The 24854-nt window shown below is 42.9% G+C and overlaps 1 protein-coding gene across 1 annotated transcript in view; it reads left to right on the top strand.

The window, feature by feature from the left end:
* The window catches only part of LOC120021269 (SLIT-ROBO Rho GTPase-activating protein 3-like), a 139304-nt gene extending 115581 nt beyond the window's left edge, over positions 1-23723 (top strand). Inside the window, exons 15-23 of the mRNA XM_038964946.1 lie at positions 230-307; positions 581-715; positions 1401-1506; positions 2696-2923; positions 4015-4088; positions 8558-8738; positions 16126-16275; positions 16513-16825; positions 19295-23723. Of these exons, the coding sequence (XP_038820874.1) occupies positions 230-307; positions 581-715; positions 1401-1506; positions 2696-2923; positions 4015-4088; positions 8558-8738; positions 16126-16275; positions 16513-16825; positions 19295-19744 (1715 nt within the window). The 3' untranslated portion in view covers positions 19745-23723. The remainder of the gene's footprint in view (positions 1-229; positions 308-580; positions 716-1400; positions 1507-2695; positions 2924-4014; positions 4089-8557; positions 8739-16125; positions 16276-16512; positions 16826-19294) is intronic.
* Positions 23724-24854: the final 1131 nt, after the last annotated feature.

Genomic DNA, 24854 nt, shown 5'->3' with positions numbered 1-24854 from the left:
CTGATTTGGGGTTCTCTAACAGAAACCATATGCGGCAGACCGACCGAGGGGCCCGACCGACCGAGGGGCCCTCTTCTGGAAGAAGAAAAAACACACGTCCCGTCACGACTAAATTACATTTCCTGCTCTCTGTTGTGTGTTTTCCATTGGTCTTTCATATAGCGGACGTTTGGGTGTGGGGGTAATGGTGGGCTCAGACTCAGTATTTTGTTTCTATGTGTTGTTGCAGGGCTCCAGCAGCAGGGCATATTCCGCGTGCCTGGATCCCAGGTGGAGGTCAATGATATTAAAAACTCATTTGAGAGAGGTAGGTCCCCAGTGAGATTGGGGGTAATTGGTAATAGATTAGATTTCTGTTTTTCTCCTACAGCTCAGGATCAATAACATGACAAACCCATTGAATGTCAGACATACAGTAGATACCTGTTATTTTCTATAATATAAGATCTAAGTGTAGCAAGCAATCATTTTTTATTCAGATTTACGGTAATGAAGTCTTTATTGGTTCATTGTTTCACTGATTCAGTTCTGTTGCTGTGGTCAGAACTAATAACTCTACTCTGCTCTATTGTTTGGCTAGGTGAAGACCCATTGATTGATGACCAGAATGAACATGACATCAACTCAGTGGCAGGGGTCCTCAAGCTGTACTTCAGGGGCCTGGAAAACCCTCTGTTCCCCAAGGAACGCTTCCTGGACCTCATGTCTACTATCAGTGAGTAGACTCTAAAGACCTACCTTATACTGTTGGTCAATGTAGTAAATGTGTTCAGGGTAACTGAAACCCTACCCATCTGGGTGGTGAAATAGCACCATTGGGGCTATGGTTACAGTACATGCCTTTTGGATTATTCCCCGTCCGTCACTGAGTAGAGATTGAGTCAGAATAGAAGAGAGAGAAGCCAACATCTGGCTCCAAAGATACATCATCAATCCCCACCACAACACCCTAATCACACTGCTTTATGGGAGGGGTAAGGTAGGGACGAGAGGCATGCAGAGCAGCACATGGAAACAATCTCAACACCACGGCTGTCTGCCTGCCTGTGATTTAATAGAAACCCAATAGGAAGAGAGGAGCGAGGGGGCCACAACAGTCTACTAACTGAGCACAGCTTTGTCGTATTTCCCCCTGCTCCAGATAGCCCAGTCACTCAAATCACCATATCCTCTGGTTTAAATGAGGTGGGGATATCTATTAATGATAGGAGTGTTTGTGTTGTCATTACTGTACCCGCAGTATGACTGCCAGGCCCTTGATAAGGTCGACTCATTCTGTATATACAGTAGATCATGGAGCATAATGTTGCCCTGTATTAATATGGAATGTTTTTATTTTCCTCACATTCATCTCAGTGCCAGGTAGTGTTATGACACTCTCTGATCCTCCTCTGTTTCAGAACTGGAGTCTGGAGCTGAGAGAGCTCATCACGTCCAGCAGATTATTGTGACTCTTCCTCGCACCGTTATCATCGTCATGAGATACCTGTTCGCTTTCCTCAATCAGTAAGTCGGCCGTATTGACATAAGTCACATTTTACAGTCCTCTGTTTTTTAATAGAGTCCCTGTACCAGACTACCTATACACTAAGGGCATACAGTATAACAGGTTGGGGTAAAAGTCTGAAATGTAACTACTATACACATTTGAGAGTCTTGGGGAATAGAAAAATCACTGTATTGGACTAAATCAGCAAGACTTGTGAATCTCTGCTGTAGCAGTCAGGGGAAATAGCATTACTTTACAAAGAATTGAACAGCCCCACTGTTCACGTCCTATTTACCACCGCGTCTGTCGGCAGCGCTTTAGAACATATTTACGGGCCCGCTTGGAAAGTCATCCCTCAACCCAGTAATATACCTGCCCTGTTTTATTGGGCTGTTATTTTATACTCCTTTCGCTTGGTTCCCCTGCAGAACAAAGAGTTTGATTCCACATCCTGACTTTTACCTCCGTGTTTGATACCCCCCCCCCCCCCAGCCAGACTGTGGCTCTGGGCCAGCTGTAGGTCTTTACTGCTCCACTCCACTCTGCTCGGATTATGAGCCCCTCTTAAAGCAGATGAGTGTGAAGATACTGTAGGCCTGCTACCTAACTAGGATGCTGCTGGAAGGAAGGATGGTCTCACTGCCCCCTAAACCAGGATGGCTTATTAATATTGGCTACTATCTGCCGTAAAAATCTGCCGTTCTGCCCCTGAGCAAGACAGTTAACCCACTGTTCCCCCGTAGGCCGTCATTGTAAATAATAATTTGTTCTTAACTGACTTGCCTAGTTAAATAAAGGTTAAATAAAAAAAGTATATATATTTTTAAAAATCTGCCTGTTAAACTGTGTAGTTAGAAGGGCAGGATAGGTGTGAGAATCTAGGTGACAACTAAACAGGGAGACTGAGGAATGTTCTAGCTAAGCTGGGATGTTGAGGGTTAAGGTAAGGGGGTTTAAGGATGTACTTACTAAGCTGTGGTTGAAGCCAACAGGTAGTAGAGGAGATGATGCAGATCTCAACTCTGTCTAGAGTCCAGACTCAACCTTATTTATAGTAAATGTACACTATAAGAATTTTGGAAACGTATATATTCTATTGGCAAACAAATAACTATAAGTACGTTTAAAATGGAATCACCCGTCCACCAGATATTCATCTCTTAATGTAAACACCCCACTCACTCAGACCTCTTCCCTTCCATCCAGCCTGTCCCAGTACAGTGATGAGAACATGATGGATCCCTATAACCTGGCCATCTGCTTTGGCCCCACCCTGATGCCCATCCCTGACGGACAGGACCCTGTAGCCATCCAGGCACACGTCAATGAGGTCATAAAGACCATCATCATCCACAACGAGGTCATCTTCCCCAGCCACCGCGAGCTGGATGGGCCGGTCTATGAGAAGTGCATGACTGGAGGAGAGGAGTACTGGTGGGTAGTAGCTAGACCTGGGAGGACAAGACCTTTTAAGACAAGCACTGAAGACATACAGTATGGCTAAGGCTAAAGCAGTAATACTGTAGCTGGTGTAACTCTGGGTTTAGCAGCAGTACAGTAATACTGTAGCTGGTATAACTCTGGGTTTAGCAGCAGTACAGTAATACTGCTGCTGGTGTAACTCTGGGTTTAGCAGCAGTACAGTAATACTGTAGCTGGTGTAACTCTGGGTTTAGCAGCAGTACAGTAATACTGTAGCTGGTGTAACTCTGGGTTTAGCAGCAGTACAGTAATACTGTAGCTGGTGTAACTCTGGGTTTAGCAGCAGTACAGTAATACTGTAGCTGGTGTAACTCTGGGTTTAGCAGCAGTACAGTAATACTGCTGCTGGTGGATCGAGCATATGGTAGGATCTCAGCCATACAACAGCTACATTATGAGCCTGCTCGATAATGTGGTGAGAAGAGGGCAATTTAGAGTGTAGTAGAGATGAAGATGCTGGGAGTGCATTAACACTCCTATCGGGTGGTATTTTCTTCAGCACTTGCTTTTACAGACACTGCTTAGATATAATAGCCTAAGATAATTACTTTTATTTATGGGCTACAAATGTAGAATGGTATACATTTACTTAAAGAGCCAATCTGTCTGGAAAGATACATTATGTAACTGTTTAAATGGTCTTTTCTCTTTCTTGCCTTTTATCCCATTTTTCATGATACAAATGCTCCAAAGTAAATGTACAACTGAATATTTCTAGTGCACAGACTCCAATATACCTGCTTGGGAATGTTTTGCATATCAAAACTCACAGGGATGGCGTACAAGCCAGCATGTATAGTTAAATGAATACCTTACCTGGAGCTGGTCCAACTAACATGTAGCTGATACTTCCTGGAGAAATATGCTGATATAAATGCCCCCTAGTTCAAATAAGAATTCACTTTGGAACAGATCCAAGTATGACCTGTAACTCATCTTTCCGGGAGGAGGCATTCGTTTAGATTAGTTAGCCTACGCATGTGTCGTGGGTGTGTCTGAGTTTACCATTGACTGACTGTCCATCTCTCTCTCTCTGTCCACAGTGACAGCCCCCACAGTGAGCCAGGCACCATCGATGAGGCTGACAATGGGACTGAGCCACACACCAGTGAAGACGGTCAGTAACACGGAGTTCCTTTACTTCTTCAGACACTGGTACCCTAGAGGAGATGTTTGGATGATTGACTTAGATAAATGTGTCGTAGCTAGCTGGCTACACAGCTAATCTTAATCAAACAGTTTGCTGTTGCAGAACTCCAAAAGATTGTGTTTCCCTCGCCTTCTGTTGTCTCCCATTTCATTAGCTACTCTATATGTTGTGTTTGGTTTTGTAATTGAATTGCTGTTTAGCCATGTGGTCATACTTTACACGACTAAAGTATGACATAACAGCATAGTCTGGTCTGTCTATGTTAAAGATGGAGGGTTGGTTGTGTCTGGTAGTCCTGCTGTCTGTCTGTCTGCCTCCCCAGGCAGGTACTCTGTTGTGTACTGTAGTTCTGTAGTTCTGTGTCTGGACTGGACCTCCCATTTATAATTGCGATACGATGCAAAAACAGCCAATGTACTGTAGCCGTGGGTTAACGTTCACCTTAATATATACAGGATGTAATTCATGCAATGAGCCGTTCAGTATTAAAGAGGTGAGGCAGACCAGGGGCAGTGATGTATCTATGTACCTCTAGATGTCTCCCATAGAGACGGACAGATTGATCTGTAATATCAATTACAACAGCAGCTGAATCATACATTTGAGCTGATGAGCCCTTGATATAAGGTTGTAAAAGTTTGTTTTTTAAAGTTGTATGTGGTTGTTTCGAAGCCAGAGGTATACCGTGTGATGGTTGGATGGGCTCAGTATGAATGTGATCTGGAGTGTAAGAAGGCTGTGTAGATGGAGTTGCCCTGAGCTCCGACTGACCTTATTCTGTGTGTTCTTTAGACTGAAGGAGAGAACTAGGCACAGCTCAGACTGTGACAGCTTAGGGCTGCAAAGGAGCACATCATGCTTGAAGGCGGCGACAAGGTTGTGTGTACATTGTTGGCAACCCCCACCTCTCTCATCTCTCTGTCTCTTTTGCTCACTCTCGCTCTCTCTCGCCCTCCGCTTGTAGCTTTCTCTCCCCTTGTAGCGCCCTCTCTCTCTCTCTCTCTCTCCCCCTTGTAGTGCCATCTCTCTCACTCTCTCTCTCTCCCCTTGTAGCTTTCTCTCTCTCTCCCCCCTTGTAGCGCCCTCTCTCTCTCTCTCTCTCTCTCATTCTCTCTCATCTATCTTTCTTCAGCAATAGTAAACAGGTCCCATGGGACTTCCTCCTTTGTGCCTTTGTATTTTCCTGGTAGTCCTCATAGCCCTGACAGAATAATTGGGCTAAAGCTTAACACACTCAGAAAAACCATAACACTAGTCAGTCACAACACCAGAGATACTACTGTATCTGCTGGCTCACAATGGTCAGGCCCAATCATACTGCTGTATGCTAGGCTAGGGTAACAATATCGGGGAGCCCCATCTGTAGTGATGGGTGTGTCAGTAATGAGTGCTGACACCCTCCCCAGCCCTCTGAACCAAACAGCAGAACAAAGGCTGACTGCCCCACACTGCATGTGGAGAGCTGGGAGGAGAGTACAGAGGCACAGCCAGCCAGGGCAGGGCCCTTGGCGCTGGATCGTGGTCTCCCTCTGTTTAATTAGTGTGCTTGGAGAGAATGAGAGTCACATGGTCCTGTCTTGGCTCTTCTCAGACCTGAGGCGATACTGCCCTCCACAGCCCGGCCCTCAAAATGAGTCTGGAGACATGGCCGCCCAGCAAGACACAACCACACTTTCTACTTGAAGCTAGAACTAAAGGACTACATGAATACTATATAAATCAGAGAACCACAACGTGGGCCTAGTTTGACTGTTGTGGCCTTCAGCTTGTATGTTGATTCTGAGTATTTGTTCTTTATTGGAGAACAAAATAGTCATAATGTGATGATCAGACATACAGGTAACTGCCAAAATAAACTTAAAGTGTCTTAATAGGGCGTTTGGCCACCACGAGCCACCAAAACAGCGTTAATGCGCCTTGGCATAGATTCTATAAGTGTCTGGAACTCTATTGGAGGGATGTGACACCATTCTTCCACGAGAAATTCCATCATTTGACGTTTTGTTGATGGTGTTGGAAAACGCTGTCACAGGCAGTTCAATTGAGTTGAGATCTGGTGACTGAGATGCACAAACACACCCTTTAAAACCCCTTTGAGACCCCTCTTTTAAAGCCATGGTAGCCAAAATAAGCACGATGGATGTTAATTGCTTAATTAACTCAGGAACCACATCTGTGTGGAAGCACCTGCTTTCAATCTACTTTGTAGCCCTCATTTACGGAAGTGTTTCCTTTATTTTGGCAGTTACCTGTACATGTGTTATTGTGTTTCCCAGGAAGAGAGCGAGAGCTCTACTTAAGTGGTCTAAAAGCCCCAGGCTGAATCTACTCTTGGAACGAGGGGGACAAAGAGAGACAATGTTACCCTGTCTCTGTCCTTCTACCTCGCTCTCTCTCCTCCCCTTTCCTCCTCTCTCCTTCTCCTCTCTTCTCTTCCTCATCCTCTTCCTCCCTCGCTCTCCCTGTTTCTGTAGGTAATTTCACCCCTGGATGGAGCTCCTAATGGAACTGATTGGGCTTTCTGGTTGGCTTGGAGATTTCCTGCTGGGAGACAATTTATTTGATACATGTGCTTAACCCCGGCTGACTCCTGCTCTGTCTGTCTGGTCTGGCCCATAGACACACAATGAGGCGTGGCTGTAGTACCAGTGGCCAAGGCCATCCTGCCACGCACACACACACCCCCTCCGCCCGGTCAGGGAAATCTAGATGGGAAATCTGACAGCCTGGGGACTAGCTTAGATCCCTTTAGCATTTTGAACACTCACTACATGTGCATATCTCTATGGGACATGTCCCCAAGCCAAAATGTGTTTCTCTAGGTTGCGTGTGTCCCAAGTCATCAGGCTCTTTGTGTGATTGATATCAGCTTGGACGCAGGGTGTGTGCGTGGGCATTCGTCCATGCGTGCGTGGCAATACCTCCCCCTCACCCGTCATACCCCCTCCCCTAGCACCGTCCCTGTGGGATAGAGGTCTTGTAGCAGAGACCAGTCTGCTAATCTCCTCTGGTCCAGTGTTGAATGGTGACTGATGTTTGCTTACGGACAACTAAAGCCTGTGCCTTTGTGCGTCTGTTCTCTCAAGAGGCTAGCAACAGCGGAAGGTTGGTTCTTCTGGCTATTGGTGTGTGCTCAGTGTGTGAGTAGTTTGGTGTGTTGGGACCCATAATGCCATTAAAGGACCAAGTCATTGGATTGTCAACCAGTCTATTAGCTGTTAGGATAGTAGTGTTCACTGATCAGAATACAGTGTTACCCTTGTGCAGAGTTGTGATGTCCTCATTGGTGGCACTGGTGTTGATTGCACAGCAAATTCTCCAGTTGTAAATAAACACTGACAGTGTTACATTTAACACTGGGCAGGTGTCTATACAGGTCCACACTTTTCAGTGTTAAATTAACACTGCTTAGTTCTGACGCTGTTACACTTTGTCAGTGTTAGGGAATTAACACTTTTAGGGTTATGCAATAGCACCTCATGTATTATTTTAACCATTACGCAAAGACGTCGTGTTGGATTAAGGACATTTGTTAGTGACAGAGACATGTTTGTTGAATTCATTCATTTTCAGTACTGTGAATTTCCCCAAGTGAGTTCCTACTGGAGGAGAATGTTATCATTCAAATTCATCTCTTTAGGACACTACATTAAATATCATAAGGCCTGCTGTGTTAGGAACCTCCTGGTTTACAGGCCACATCAGGACTGCAAGTCACATTATGCTGGCTTGCAAAATTTGATAATAATGGGCGTGGTTTTGATGGGAAGGTTTTACTCTCCACAGAATAAAACAATCACACTCAACACGGGTTCTTTTACACCAGAGTGAATCAACACCAGAAATGTTACACTGAAAAATCAACACTAGATAACACTGGCCAATTTGCTCTGTGGAACTGAATGACAGGTCAGTCTCAACTCACAACAATTCTTGGAATCTAAGTGTATCACTCAAACAGTATAACCATCCCCTCTGTTAGAGAAAATGGTTTATATTGTAATGCTGCATCTCGTTTTATTTCTCTTCAACTCAGATATTCCCTCTTCTCGCTCTTTGTCTCTCAAAGACTTCTGTGTCTTTTGAAGGTCTGAAGAACAAACTCAGCCATTAAATTGAGCCTCCAGGCAATCACAACTCTCTACTGTACTCTGGAGTTGATCACAGACCACGAGGCCTGGGGCCATTGTCTGAGAACATGAAGAAATACTCTCATTGTTTGGCCACATGGTTTAGGTCTTAGTAATTAGAGCAAGGGGCTCCTTATTTCTATTAATGAACTCAGTGAAGCAGCTGGATTAGGTCACACTCATACACAGGTCAGGCTACTCTGTCCACACATCTCAATGGGGTGTGAGATATGTTATAACACCTGGAAATGAAGCTGGTCCAGGTTGTGACTGATGTTTCTCGCCCTTTGTTCTTTATTTCCACAGAGGTGGAGCAGATTGAGGCCATAGCTAAGTTTGACTATGTGGGGCGCACCCCCCGGGAGCTGTCCTTTAAGAAGGGGGCGTCGCTGCTGCTGTACCACCGCGCCTCTGAGGACTGGTGGGAGGGCCGGCACAATGGCGTGGACGGACTGATCCCACATCAGTACATAGTGGTGCAGGACCTGTGAGTAACAACCATTCATAAACATGAACATCAGCGATGGGTGAAGAGCAGTTTGACAATAAATCTGTAAGACAGTCAATTATTCTGTCAGACAGGCAGGAAACAGTCAGTCAGTTAATCAGGTGTTTTCTAAACCGGGGAGTAATTTCAAGTGGCAGGTGTATCAAAAGCTTTCTCTTCTGTTTGATGTCATTAGCCCCACACCAATAACACTCATGGAAGATCCTTGACTGAATATCACAAAGGCACAGATAAATAATTCAAATCATGCCTGATATGTTAGCTCAAAGACACTTCACTGACAATTGTACCTTTAGTGGTAACACTATAAATTAAATGTGGATTTGATGTCAGTCAATGAGGCAGAAGTAAAGATGCTAAAGAGAAGGCCAGAGCGTGCTTTAAGTTTACAACTCGAATGAATTCATTGAAAACACCCTCAGATAGTAATTCCCGGTATAAATGTACGCAATAATTTAAAAGATGAGACACTTAGTATACAATTATAGCTTTCTTGTGAAACTGTTCTCCACTTTCTCCTCCCTCCTTAATCCTCCACCTCCTACCCCTCCCTCCTTCCTTTCTGCAGAAGAGTTTGTCAACAACTTTGAAAAAATGGTTGATGATATCCACTCCTCATTCACTTAGCCTACCGAGTCCACTGATCCCACTCACACAGAACTACCCTACGCCTTGACCTCTTTCTCCCCTCTTTCTCCAGATGAAATCCTGCGACTAGTGACTAGTGATGTCCGGCCGCCCAACAACCCAACAACCTGCCCACTTGACCTCATCCCCTCTTCCCTTTTCCAGACAATCTCTGGAGACCTCCCATTCATCTCTTCCTTCCTCAACTCATCCCTTACAAATGGCTGCATCCCCTCTGACTTCAAGATGGCCAGAGTCGCACCCCTCAAGAAACTTGACCCCTCTGATGTCAAAAACTACAGACCAGTATATCTTCTTTCTTTCCTTTCTGAAACACAGTCTGCTGTCTCTGACCAACTCTCTCGATATCGCTCTTAGAATGATCTTCTTGACCCTAATCAGTCAGGCTTCAAGGCGGACACCGTAAACCATCAGATCCTCATCCAAACCCTTGAGACCCTTTCAGGCGTCTCACTTGACAGGTCGTTCCTACCTGGCAGGTAATTTTTACCAGGAGGCATGGAGAGGATCTGTGTCTGCACCACGTGCTCTCACTACTGATGTCCCCTAGGTAGTGCTGAGCGATTAACAGAAATGTTGTTGACCAACGTCAGTTCAATTACTTTAACCTCTCTAGGGTACGTGAGACGGTAGCTTCCCATCTCTTCAACAGCAGTGAAACTGCAGGGCGCCAAATTCAAAACAACAGAAATCCCATAATTAAAATTCCTCAAACATACATGTATTTCACACCATTTTAAAGACACACTTGTTGTAAATCCAGCCACAGTGTCCGATTTCAAAAAGGCTTTACAACGAAAGCAAACCAAACGATTATGTTAGGTGAGTGCCTATTCACAGAATAACACAGCCATTTTTCCAGCCAAAGAGAGGATTCACAAAAAGCAGAAATATAGATAAAATTAATCACTAACCTTTGATGATCTTCATCAGATGACACTCATAGGACTTCATGTTACACAATACATCTATGTTTTGTTCGGTAAAGTTCATATTTATATCCAAAAATCTGAGTTTACATTGGCGCCTTATGTTCAGAAGTTCCAAAACATCCTTTGATTTTGCAGAGAGCCACATCATTTTACAGGAATACTCATAATAAACATTGCTAAAAGATACAACTGTTATGCATGGAATTTCAGATGCACTTCTCCTTAATGCAACCGCTGTGTCAGATTTCAAAAAAGCTTTACGAAAAAAGCAACCATGCAATAATCTGAGTCGGCGCTCAGAGCCCAATCAAGACACAAATATATCCGCCATATTATGCAGTCAACAGAAGTCAGAAGTAACATTATAAACATTCACTTACCTTTGATGATCTTCATCAGAATGCACTCCCAGGCATCCCAGTTCCACAATAAATGTTTGTTTTGTTCGATAATGTCCGTCATTTATGTCCAAATTCCTCCTTGTTGTTCTAGCGTTCAGTACACTTTCCAAACTCACGACGCGCGGGCAGGTCCAGCGGAAAGTACGGACGAAAAGTTAAAAAAGTTATATTACAGTCCGTAAAAACATGACAAACGAATTATTGAATCAATCTTTAGGATGTTTTTAACATAATTCTTCAATAATATTCCAACCGGAGTATTCCATTGTCTTCAGAATTGCGATGGAACAGAGCTCGCTCTCACGTGAACGCGCATGGTCACCTCATGGCAGACCTGACTCATTCCTCTCTCCTTTGGCCCCACTAAACAGTAGAGGCATCAGACAAGGTAATAATGACTGTTGACATCTAGTGGAAGCCTTAGGAAGTGCAACATTACCAATATCCCACTGTATCTTCAATAGGAGCTGAGTTGAAAATCGACCAACCTCAGATTTCCCACTTCCTGGTTGTATTTTTTCTCAGGTTTTTGCCTGCCTGATGAGTTCTGTTAGACTCACAGACATCATTCAAACAGTTTTAGAAACTTCAGAGTGTTTTCTATCCAAATCTACTAATGATATGCATATTCTAGCTTTTATGGCTTTGTAGCATGCCGTTTACTCTGGGAATGCTTTTCATCCGGATGTGAAAATACTGCCCCCTACCCCAAAGAAGTTAATTGCATTTAGTTTCTCGAAAATCAAATAATTCACTAGATAAATCAAGTCCATAACTAAGTGGGATGCTGGGCTGAAGGGAATTTTCATTAAACAAATATTCAACCTAGTTCAGCACAGAAACGTGATAATTAACTACAATGACCATAATCAATTTTGCCTTTTTCCGTCTCGGACAGATGGATACACTTTTAAGAGAGGAGTGTACAGAACACCAATATGAGAAAGAGGGATAGAGACAGTTTGTGAAAGTATGCCTTATTTACTTTGAAGAACTAGTAAAATGGTTTGTCAGACAGCTCTGCAGCATGCTTAGGCAGGCTAGCCTAGCTAAATAGGATGACTAAAGACAGTACAGTATTGGGAGCATGAGATAAAGTTGGCTGGCTGTTTACTACTGCCTGAGCAGAGAGAAGATGATGACTTTAAGGAATTAAAAATAATAGACATAAAATATAAACAAAAGTAATATACACAACTTAAATATTGTATTATTTCATAGTAGTTTCCTACCTGTCTTTTGATGTCTACCCGATGTGGGCCTGATCAGAGACAATGGAATATTTTCAATGTTTTGGCAATTTAATGTTCACTATTTATGGCATTGGAATTTCCTTTTCATTATGCATTAAAAAAATATGCCGTACCAGTCAGAAGTTTGGACACACTTACTAATTCAAGGGTTTTTCTTTATTGCTACTATTTGCTACATTGTAGAATAATAGTGAAGGCATCAAATCTATGAAATAACACATATGGAATCATGTAGTAACCAAAAAAGTGTTAAACAAATCAAAATATATTTTATATTTGAGATTCTTCAAAGTAGCCACCCTTTTCCTTGATGACAGCTTTGCACATTTTTGGCATTCTCTCAACCAGCGTCATGAGGTAGTCACCTGGAATTGTTTTCCAATAGTCTTGAAGGAGTTCCCGCATATGCTGGCTGCTTTTCCTTCAGTCGTGGTCCAACTTATCCCAAACCATCTCAATTGGGTTGAGGTCGGGTGATTGTGGAGGCCAGGTCATCTGATGCAGCACTCCATCACTCTCCTTCTTGGTCAAATAGCCCTTACACAGCCTGGAGGTGTGTTTTGGGTCATTGTCCTGTTAAAAAACAATTGATAGTCCCACCAATCTCAAACCAGATGGGATGGCATATCGCTGCAGAATGCTGCTAAATAAATCACAGACAGTGTCACCAGCAAAGCACCATCACACCACCTCCTCCATGCTTCGTGGTGGGACCCACACATGCGGAGATCATCCGTTCACCTACTCTGCGTCTCAGAAAGACACGGCGGTTGGAACCAAAAATCTCAAATTTGGACTCATCAAACCAAAGGACAGATTTCCACCGGTCTAATGTCCATTTGCTCGTGTTTCTTGGCCCAAGCAAGTCTCTTCTTCTTATTGGTTTCCTTTAGTAGTGGTTTCTTTGCAACAATTTGACCATGAAGGCCTGATTCGTGAAGTCTCCTCTGAACAGTTGATGTTGAAATGTGTCTGTTACTTGAACTTATTTGGGCTGCAATTTCTGAGGCTGGTAACTCTAATGAACTTATCCTCTACAGCAGAGGTAACTCTGGGTCTTCCTTTTCTGTGGCGGTCCTCACGAGAGCCAGTTTCATCATAGATGGTTTTTGCGACTGTAATGTTCCATATTGACTGACCTTCATGTCTTAAAGTAATGATGGACTGTCGTTTCTCTTTGCTTATTTGAGCTATTCTTGCCATAATATGGACTTGGTCTTTTATCAAATAGGGCTATCTTCTGTATTCCACCCCTATCTTGTCACAACTCAACTGATTGGCTCAAATGCATTAAGAAGGAAAGAAATCCACAAATGAACTTTTAACAAGGCACACCTGTTAATTGAAATGCATTCCTGGTGACTACCTCATGAAGCTGGTTGAGAGAATGCCAAGAGTGTGCAAAGCTGTCATCAAGGCAAAGGGTGGCTACTTTGAAGAATCTGAAATATAAAATATATTTTGATTTGTTTAACATTTTTTTTGGTTACTACGTGATTCCATATGTTGTTATTTCATAGTTTTGATGTCTTCACTATTATTCTACAATGTAGAAAACAGTAAAAATAAAGAAAAACCCTAGAATGAGTAGGTGTGTCCTAAGTTTTGACTGGTACTGTGTGTATGTATGTATGTATATATATATATATATTGAAATCAAAAAACGTGATTATTTTGTAATAATCTAACCGAAATGACCTCAAAAAGCACTAATCGCTCAGCACTACCCCCAGGGCTCAGTTCTAGGCCCTCTCCTCTTTTCTCTGTACACCAAGTTTCTGCTCTGTCATATCCTCACATGGCCTTCCTATCATTGCTGTGTGGATGACACTCAACTACTCTTCTCCTTACCCTCTTCTGACACCCAGGTGGCGACACGCATCTCTGCATGCCTGGCAAACATCTCAGCTTGGATGTCGGCCCACCACCTCAAGTTCAGCCTCGACAAAACAGAACTGGTCTTCCTCCCGGGGAAGGCCTGTTCACTCCAAGACCTCTCCATCACAGTTGACAACTCCACGGTGTCCCCCTTCCAGAGTGCAAAGGACCGGACATCACCCTGTCGTTCTTTGCAAACATCAAAGCAGTGACTCGCAGCTGCAGGCTCATAATCTAGGCACTTGTCATCTCCCATCTAGACCAGTGGTTCCCAAACTGTGGGGTGGTCGGCAAGGGTGGGGTCTTTAAAAATATATATATATTTATGAACTCAGTCCGGCTGTAAACTTACTCTTGAAAGTTGTAATAGCAGAATGCACAAGATGCAATTTCAAAATTGGGTAGTGCATCATCAGTTCCTCTTGTCATGTTAGTCATTGCATACCTTACATGCTGACCAGAGCGAGCGCGCAATCTCGCGCATGTTGATTTTGTCCACCTACACCAGACGCGATAAGGACACACAGGTTGAAATATCAAAACGAACTCTGAACCAACTATATTAATTTAGTGTCTGGTGGAAAAGCATTAAACATGTATGGCACTTTAGTTAGCTAACTTGCTGTTGCTAGCTAATTTGTCCTGGGATATTAACAATGGGTTGTTATTTTACCTGAAAGGCACAAGGTCCTCTACTCCAACAATTAATCCACAGATAAAAGTGTAAACCAAGTTCGTTTCTAGTAATCTCTCCTCCTTCAGGCTTCTTCTTCGGACTTTCTATGGCAGTTGGCAACTAAGTTTAAGGTGCATTACCACCACTAACTGGACTGGAGTGTGGACCTCAGTTTCAATCTTTCAATCACCCATGTGGGTACATGCTCCTAAAAACCAATCAGGAGATGGGAGAGGCGGGACTTGTTGCTCGTCAGGCGTCACAAATAGAACCAAGTTCTATTTTAGCACCTGCTATGTAGACGCTCGTTGACGCGCGTAAGCAGTCTGGGTGCAATGATTGAATAACATGTATGTGTACATTTATTTAGCGATATTCTCGCGCACGCGACATACGGTTAAACATTTTTTGTTGTTGATATTTTTGTAATTTTTTTGTCACTCAAATATCACATGAATACACATTATACATGGCAATATGTAGAGAATTGCAAGAAAATGTGCTTTAAAACTGCAAAATGTTCTTTGCACCCCATGACAAAATGTGTAGAATTGCAGGAAATAAGCTTTAAACCTGCAGAATTCTCACCATCAATAAGAGGGGTGTGAACAGTTTGTGTCATGAACAGTGCTTGTGCCCATAGAAATAGACGTGCACGCAGGGGGGGTGCGGGATGTTCCCCAATGCTGGAAGGGGGGCCCAGAGAGAAATTTGGGAACCCCTGGTTTAGACTACTACAACGCTCTGTTCGCTGGGCTCCCCTCTTGCACCATCAAACCCTGCAACTTATCCAGAATGTTGCAGCCCATGTCACCCCACTCCTCCGCACACTCCACTGGCTTCCAGTTGAAGCTCACATCGTCTTCAAGACCCTGGTGCTTGCTTACGGAGCAGCGAGAGGAACTGCCCCTCCCTACCTTCAGGCTATTCTCAAATCCTACAACCCAACCCGAGCACTCTGTTCCGCCACCTCTTGTCTCTTGGCCCTTCCACCCCTACGGGAGGCCAGTTCCCGCTCAGCCCAGTCAAAGCTCTTTTCTGTCTTGGTTAAATAACTCTTGCGGTGTCCCCGACGCCCCCTCCCAAATAATACTAATAATAATACTAATAATGCTGATAATAATAAAAAGAAAGGCACTTGTCTTTTCCTACTAGCACTGACTTTGCTGATGGAAAATTACCTTGATACGATTCTTATGTGTTGTTGTCTTACCTAGCTATATTAAGATGAATGCACTAATTGTAAGTCGCTCTGGATAAGAGCATCTGCTAAATGACTAAAATGTAAATGTGAAATGAGTAATCATTGCTGGTGTCTGTTCAATGAATCCATTTGGATGTTGAGTGGGCAGTAAGGCCAGAGTCTCATATTGCTACTTTTTGTGTTAGGAGGAATACATTGGAATGATTGATGTTCAAAAGGAGGGGCTCCAGAACTGTCTGGAACAGATAAACTGACAGCAGATTGAAAACCAGAGCCCTGTGTAAATATGGACCAATTAGTTGGAATAAACAGCAGTCCAAATAAGATCTCTACCAACTGTATGAATAATGTTCATTCTCTCGCTCTCCTCGCAGGGATGATGCGTTCTCGGATAATCTCAGTCAGAAGGCGGACAGCGAGGCGAGCAGTGGACCACTGCTGGACGACAAGGCCTCATTCAAAAACGACGTCCCATCACCGTGTGAACACTCCCCCGACTCCAACTTTGGAGGAGTCATGGGGAGGTGGGTAACGACTGACAAGGACTACATATTGAAATGTAGCCCTTCTCGTTCTAGTCTCAATGTTTAACTCACTCTGGGTTACTTATGCACAAATGTAAGATCAGTTTAAAACCTCTCCAAATGCTAATCTTAATCATTTATGGAGTAAATATTCAATGTTTCAAACTGACCGTAGATCAGTGTCAAGGGCCAACCTAATCCTACTCTGTGTGACTGTGATGTCATCTCTCTCCTCAGGGTGCGGCTACCTTCTGACGGGGCCGCCACCCCACGACGCCACAGTGGAGAGACCCACAGCCCTCCTCGGGGCACTGACACACCCCCGCGGGCCGCAGCCTGTCCCAGCAGCCCCCACAAGGTGGCAGTTAGCAGGAGCCGCATGGAAAGCCCAGAGAAGAGGCGCCTGGGAACATTTGGCAGCGCGGGCAGCATCAACTACGCTGACAGGAAAGCCTACCCTGAGGGCCACCCCCTGAGGCCCGTAGCAGGGGCCACACGCCACAGTAGCCTGGGGGACCACAAGTCACTGGGGGCTGAGACACTGGCAGAGGTATGGACCTTATTTCCTATCAGCCCCAGGTTCTAAAGTATTATCTCAGCCCAATATAACTGCATAACCTCTTTTCCCCATGTTCTGTAGCCTTATCAGTCATAGAACTCAGACAATATGGAATATGGAATGGAATCAATAATGGTGCGCAAGTGATACTTTGTGTGGCCTATGAAAACGATAGCTATTTGTCATACCTTCCCAAAATATCACACAGCAGAGCCAATCAGATAATATTATTTCCCTAGAGACCAGAGCGAAATGCTTTTAATGGCGATGCTGAAATGAAGTAAATTACACAGAGTACTAATGATCCTTCATATCGGCAGCACAAGCCCAGCGCTGGATACATGGGAAATTAATAGAGACACAGAGGCAGCTTTAGAAATGGCAGAGCTATGATCAGTGCAGCTAATGATAGTGGTCTCCTATCAGAGCCCTATTTCAGACTGAGCCCATGTTGATGACCCTGCACTGTCAGGGCCTGACTAAACCCAGTCTTTGATCTTTAATTATTCTCCACTCATCAATTAATCTGTTATTCAGACAGAGGGAGTGTGTGTGGGATTTAGAGAGGGAGTGTGTGTGTCTGTGTCTGTGTGTGATTGTGACAGTGGTAATGAGTGTGCAGCCATTAAAGGGGGGATATTATTTTCTTCATTTGGTGCTGTTGGGCTGTACTGTGTGAGGAGAGGAAACAGAGAGAGGCTACTAGAGAGGATAGTTAGAGAGCCGCTGGTGTCTGGAAGAACAGAGCGAGATGTGATGTCCTGCTGTACTGTCTGTCTGTGTGTGTGTCTGGGTGAAGCAGCCCTGACTTAGTGTACATGCCAGAGACAGTCTGCAGCTCCAAGAAAGACCTACAGTACCAGTCAAAAGTTTGGACACACCTACTCATTCCAGGGTTTTTCTTTATTTTGACTGTTTTCTACATTGTAGAATAATAGTGAAGACATCAAAACTATGAAATAACAACATATGGAATCATGTAGTAACCAAAAAAGTGTTAAACAAATCAAAATATATTTTATATTTGAGATTCTTCAAAGTAGCCACCCTTTTCCTTGATGACAGCTTTGCACACTCTTGGCATTCTCCAACCAGCTTCATGAGGTATTCAACTGGAATGCATTTCAATGCCTTGTTAAAAGATAATTTGTGGATTTTTTTTCCTTCTTAATGCGTTTGAACCAATCAGTTGTGTTGTGACAAGGTAGGAGTGGAATACAGAAGATAGCCCTGTTTGGTAAAAGACCAAGTCCATATTATGGCAAGAATAGCTCAAATAAGCAAAGAGAAACAACAGTCCATCATTACTTTAAGACATGAAGGTCAGTCAATTTGGAAAATTTCAAGATCTTTGAAAGTTTCTTCAAGTGCAGTCGCATAAACCATCAATAGTTATGATGAAACTGGCTCTCATGAGGACCACCACAGGAAAGGAAGACCCAAATAAATGCTATTTTCAACCATACAATGATCCAAAATACACCTCCAGGCTGTGTAAGGGCTATTTGACCAAGAAGGAGAGTGATGGAGTGCTGCATCAGATGACCTGGCCTCCATAATCACCCGACCTCAACCCAATTGAGATGGTTTGGGATGAGTTGGACCGCAGAGTGAAGGAAAAGCATCCAACAAGTGCTCAGCATATGTGGGAACTCCTTCAAGACTGTTGGAAAAACATTCCAGGTGAAGCTGGTTGAGAGAATGCCAAGAGTGTGCAAAGCTGTCCTCAAGGCAAAGCATGGCTACTTTGAAGAATCTAAAATCTAAAATAAATGTTGATTTGTTTAACACTTTTTTTGTTACTACATGAGGTTATATGTGTTATTTCATAGTTTTGATGTCTCTACTATTATTCTACAATGTAGAAAATAGTAAAAATTAAGAAAAATCCTTGAATGAGTAGGTGTTTCCAAACCTTTGGCTGGTACTGTACATCACAGGGGAATGGAGCTGAATTCAGAAAGAAAACACCACATGTACGTTTGACCATTTATTAGAAAAGATAACAATGCATGTCTTGGCGTTAGAGCTCTGTTCCTTCAGGGTAGCTCACTGCCAGAGCGAAGCATCATATGAAGATGATAGTACAACTACAGGCAGTGAGCATGATATTCTATATCAAATACCCCAAAGGCGGAAACACACAACCCATGCTGGGGTGGTGGTGGGATATCATAAACAGCAAGCATAGGGAGTAACAGCTAGTTACAGCAGCAATTAGGCAAGACACACCAATGCATGCGAGCGCGTGACATCTGGTATTGAGGAAGCATGTGTAGAACTGGTCGACTTAAATAGACCGCGTGTAATTAAAGTGTGAATCCAGTTAGTGCAATATCTGCTAATGCAATCAGCTGATGCCACCACACTCGAGTTTCCCTTCTGAACTGGCTATGCTTTATTAAAAATATCACAAGAATGATCTCCTTTCATGTTTTCTGTGTGTTTTGTGTATGTCAGGACATAGAGAAGACCATGACCACGGCCCTACATGAGCTGCGTGAACTGGAGCGCCAGAACACGGCCAAGCAGGCTCCAGACGTGGTGCTGGACACCCTGGACACCACCATGAAGAACCCTGTGAACTCAGAGCCTGGCAGCCCCCTCCACACCATCATGATCCGCGACCCAGACGCCGCCATGCGCCGCAGCAGCAGTTCCACCTCTGAGATGATGAGCACCTTTAAGCCCACCCTGTCAGCCCGTCTGGCCGGAGCCCAGCTGCGCCCCCCGCCCATGAGGCCCGTCCGCCCGCCCCCCACCGGGCACCGCTCCTCCAGCTCCAGTTCCTCTGGGGTGGGAAGCCCTGCTGTCACGCCCACCGAGAAGATCTTCCCCACCAGCACTGCCACGGCTAGCTCTGCAGCCAATGCAGCTAACGCAGCCGGGGACAAGTCCGGCACCATGTAGCTCTGAGGGAGAATTAGGGTTGTCATGTTGCAACTGTTTGACACAGAGGAAAGCCGATAGGAATGGGATGATGCGTTGTCGATGTGTTCTCTGAGAACAGTTTGGGATTTTTCCTTCCTCATTTTTGAGTTTGACTTTATTTCTTGAATTCAGGAAGCTCCTGGAGTGAGCCTGAGTTGCCATGGTGACGGCAGGCAGAGAAGCTGTAGGGCTTTGCCTATCAACACAACTCTCTGTGAAGCTTGATTTAAAACCAGATGTGAAAATAATGAATAAAATCACCTCTAAGTAAAACTTATTTTTTTATTTTTTGTTTTTACCTCAAAATTAAAAGTATGTGGCCAGGTCCGGCTTTTTAGTGATTAATTGACTGCAAAACGTGAAGAAGTACTTGTGGGATTTTGGCATTGGTTTTCATCCTGCACTGGTTGTCCAGATGATGTCTCATCCCTTGCTGGCAGATTGGACACTCACCAGTAAGGTGTCTCATCCCTTTCTCTCTGGATTGGACCAGGTCTACCAGCCTGTGTCTAAGAGACTGCAACCAAGATGGTCACCGGCCTTTTGGCTGTAAATAGAGACTTACTTGAAGTTGTTATGCCTTTTTGTTTGTACTGTAGTATAAGCGATGTTCAACAAAGTAACACCATAGCAACATTGTATACGTATATGAGATGCAGAAACTGAACCAATATACCAATTCAATGTAAGAAACCTAACCTGTGGTAAACATGTAGTTGAACTTGTATATAGTTTATGTATTTTTTTTTTTTAATGGTATAGATTTTGTACAGGCCCAGACGGAACAAGCAAGGAGATGTGAATAGCTTTGTCAAAAAACAAACAAACGAGTCAACCTGCAAACAAAGACAACACATCAAAAGGTTCTGCTTCCTTTGTGTTGTTTTCATCATTTTCTGCTTGAACACACGTACTAAACACAGCACTGATGGTTGTGTTAAGAATATGTGGTCATGGGGATGTCAACATCATACCACACATTGTATTTATGAGTTAAAATTCCATTTGCACTCAAATGGATCCTGACGTTCTCTCTATTATTCATATTTAAGACAGGAAAAGGAGTGTATTATACAATTTTTTTGCCACAGTAAGGTTTGAACCCACTTTTATTTTGTAATACTGTGAGAATACTGTTGACCATGGCCCCTTACCCCATAGTCCCTCATTGTTCCAACAGCTCTAGAAGTCTACACGGTAACCTGTGTGAAGTCAGTCCACAACCAGACTGACTGATTTTGGTTACCAGGCTGATGTTGGGTGTTCTAGTGGCCGGTCCTGAGCACTGTTTGGACTGAGCCTAACACTTCTCTAAGTTGGATGAGAGCTAACTGACTCGGTCCAAATCTGTCAGCCTCCATTCACTACAGTCCAACAGGCTTCCCCTGTGAGCCCTGTGTGGCATGGATGGTGGAGATACCCATATTAAAATAGGAACTCTACCCATCTGACCCAAATACCCATACAACTTTGTGCCCATGAAAGCTCTTTAGACACACATTTTTACATTCACATTTTAGCAGACTTTCTTATCCAGAGCATCTTACAGGAGTAATTAGGGTTAAGTGCCTTGCTCAAGGGCACATCAACAGATTTTTAAACTAGTCGGCTCGGAATTTGATCCAGTGACCTTACGGTTACTGGTCCGACGCTCTTAACCGCTAGGCTACCGGCCGCCCAAATCAGATTTCATACTGTACACTTTGCCATCTTTAAAGCAACCTCTTGCCTGTTCGAGTCTGATTTATGTCATGCTTTTAACATGCAAAATATGCTGGAAAGTACTGTTACAATATTCCTTTTAATCTAAAATGTGATACCTTACCTAGATAACTCCATTGTTGCTTGAGCAGTTAGCGGTAAATGTGGTGAAATAATAACAGCAGCACAGTGGTCTTACCTTCCTTACCTCTTCTCCCCTTGGGTATAACATCCTCACTGTCATGACCCAGTGTCTCATTCCACTTCTTGTTTTCAGTCCTTCAGCAAGGAAATGTAAGCACGTACTGGCCTATACTGTAGCTGCCATGTTGAATTATATCCTGTGCTGGCCCAAGCCCGCTCCTGCCACTCTGCTCAGTCATACAGTTGTGTGGTTGGACTGCCTTGTATTCAGCATGCCCTGCTCTGCATGTTTTATGCTGTACCATTCGACTCATACAATATGACAATTCAACAATGGCTGTTTGCGGTGTCTTTCCTCTGTAAAACACCATTGACTTATAGCGTAGTCATTTTGCTTTCGAGAGGTGGGCTACTATATCCTATTAGTCTAACCTTTTTGGAATATGAGAATACCTGTTGTCACTAACATGTAGCAGTATTGTGTGGGCAATGGAATTGAATTGTCAGCTAAGGTAGATTTTTTTAAATCTGATTTAGCAGCATGAATCTCAGGCTGTGATTCCATTATCAATCAAATCAACATCATTCAGTCACTGTTGTAATGTGTACAGATCTTGATTTCATACACCGTTTACTATAAGATACATACTTTCATTTGAAAAACGTGTCATCCCTGTCTGTTGTTTATCAACCCTGCCCTCCTCTGTCCATTACACTGTCTACCGCTGGTTAGATTCTAGCCTACATGCTGGACACACAGAGACATGGAAAGCAACCGAAGTTATACACTTACTCCATCTGCTGGTCATATATGGTATTGCTTCAAGTACAAGTACCCTGTGGATAATGGTCTGGTATGGGTGAACTCAGATGGACAGACCTTTCCAACAGGAGAATAATGGGCAAAGAATTAGATGATGAAAACAAATGCATTTCAATTCATTCTGTGTATTTTATTAAAAATAAATAAGTCATACAGTTTTAATAAGAAAATCAATGAGAACATTAAACTAAGAGGGTGCTCTCTGTCGAGAGGAGCTGTCACCAACAACTAAATCATGTTTTTTTCCTACAAGAACTACATAACATTTTTCTTAACCACATTTCTCATCAGTAAAACTGAAGCGTACATTCAAGTACATTTTTCTCAAACATACATAAGCTATATTTTCAAAGATAAAGCAAACCACAGACTTTAAATGTTTATTTGCAAAAGTAAGATTAACATCTTTATGTACAACTAGACTGTGTTCACATTTAAATGATTTTTTAAAATGTGTATTTTGTTTATTTATACCTTTTGTCTTAAATTAGTATTTTTAAAGTGCCTTTTGTGCACATCATTCGTTTTTAATGAACTTGTTCAATTACTTTTCTAAACAATATGGTATGTTGTCAGTCATGTTTGGTATAAACTTTTATCATATTTTTCCCTTCAGTGTTACAACATCACACATCATCATTTCATCTGAGGAATATGTGAAAACAAGAATGATGTAAATATGTACTGTACACTTTGCTATAGAGGAATTGCTACTCTTCAGATGTCTACTAACAGAATGACTGAAATGTAGTATTTACTTGTAGAATGTATTACCTAATATGCTCTAGGTGATTCATGGAAGGGTAATAGATTTATGAAGAAGCCTACTGTACACTCAACAATAATTTCATATTTTATTTCAGTTTTCTCTCTTATACTGACCATCCTCCTTCATAGCTAACACATCATTGCGTTGTTATAGGCAACAGTGGGTCAATATATCCTAGCTCCTCTACTTGCACGGTTTATAAGACACTTGGTGCACTCTCTTTCCTCTCTAAGCTCTATGTGATTTCTGGAATGTATGCTAAAAATAGGTAATGTCTTTTGTATGTTGGATAAGATAACAATGCTTACAAAGTGGCATTCAGAGACCAGCTGAGTGGCTGAGTGCCTATATTGGTTCGTGTGAGTTGTTGTCATACTGTTTACCCTCTTTTCTCCCTCTCTCTCTTTAACACGTGTCTAGTGATGCTGTTTGTTCATGAGTGTCTGATTGGTTGAATCCCTTGTGATGTAATGGATGTTGAGAACCCTTATGTCCAAATAAAAACAAATGTTTCCCTCTAATGTTGACCTTTTCTGACTGTTTTATCCAGCTGGTCAAACAAATTAATGAACTATACTAGCAAATACACATGCCCATACCTTGACTAATAGCCTAGTTGATAAATTACCTTGGTGTCTGCAGTCGTTCATGAATTTCTATGAATTGGTATGCTAATAGACGGGTAATACCTAACCAATTCTGCAATTTTTGGATATTGTACCATATTGATGCTCAGCTATCTTAGACACCAGGTTATCTTACAGTGTCTGTGTAAATAGACCAGCTAGCTCACCTCTGTACAGGGAGATCAAGCCCCAAACTTCCTATGACTGAGACTGCAGTTCCATCTGAGGCCACATGATGGAGAAACTACGGCACAAAACTACTGCTGTGCTACTTGCCGGAAATTCAGGGAGAGGAGATCTGAGTGTGGTAGAGTGCAGTGCAGACATGAGCTATACAATTAGTTTACAATATGTGACCTTTGAGGTTAATTACTATGTGTTAAAATAAATATAAAAGTTAGGTCAGCAATATTTCTAGTGTATTATTGTGACACCTAAAATATAATTCCTTTTGACTGTAGAAATAACCTGGGATTCTGTTAGTGGCAAGCTCTGGTTTATCAGTCAACAACCAACCATTCACGCATGAATTGGAGAATTCAATTTGTTCCAGCCCAGAGCCTTTTATCATCAGAGACAAGACAAAAGCCCTGTTTATACCTGGTTCAAACATGCATGCTTTGTCCTGATATTGTCCACATTCTGATTGTGCCCACATATTCAGGCAGTATATGTATATGATTAAAAGATGCATTGTGATCTGATTGTGATGTGATCTTCTTGACCACCTCTTGGAGGTAGTCAGGCACACATTGTGTAGACACATATGGATGGTGAAACCATCATTATCCTATTAAAAATCATTGACAGGTGGAACCATTTACTCATGGCATCAATATGTGTCTTAAAATCTGTCAAATAATTTGCATACAGAGAGAGATCAGGAAATCTGGTCACAATGCAGACAAGGTGGATGGATATTGACATATTTTTATACCATGTATAGACATATTTAAAAAAAAATGTGAGGCACAATCAGAATGTGGACAAGATCAGGACAAAGGACGCATGTTAGCGGCAGGTATA

Source organism: Salvelinus namaycush, chromosome 2, assembly GCF_016432855.1.
Source record: "Salvelinus namaycush isolate Seneca chromosome 2, SaNama_1.0, whole genome shotgun sequence".
Lineage (NCBI taxonomy): Eukaryota > Metazoa > Chordata > Actinopteri > Salmoniformes > Salmonidae > Salvelinus > Salvelinus namaycush.
Note: the sequence above shows the minus strand (reverse complement) of the source record. Positions and strands in the feature narration are given on the sequence as shown.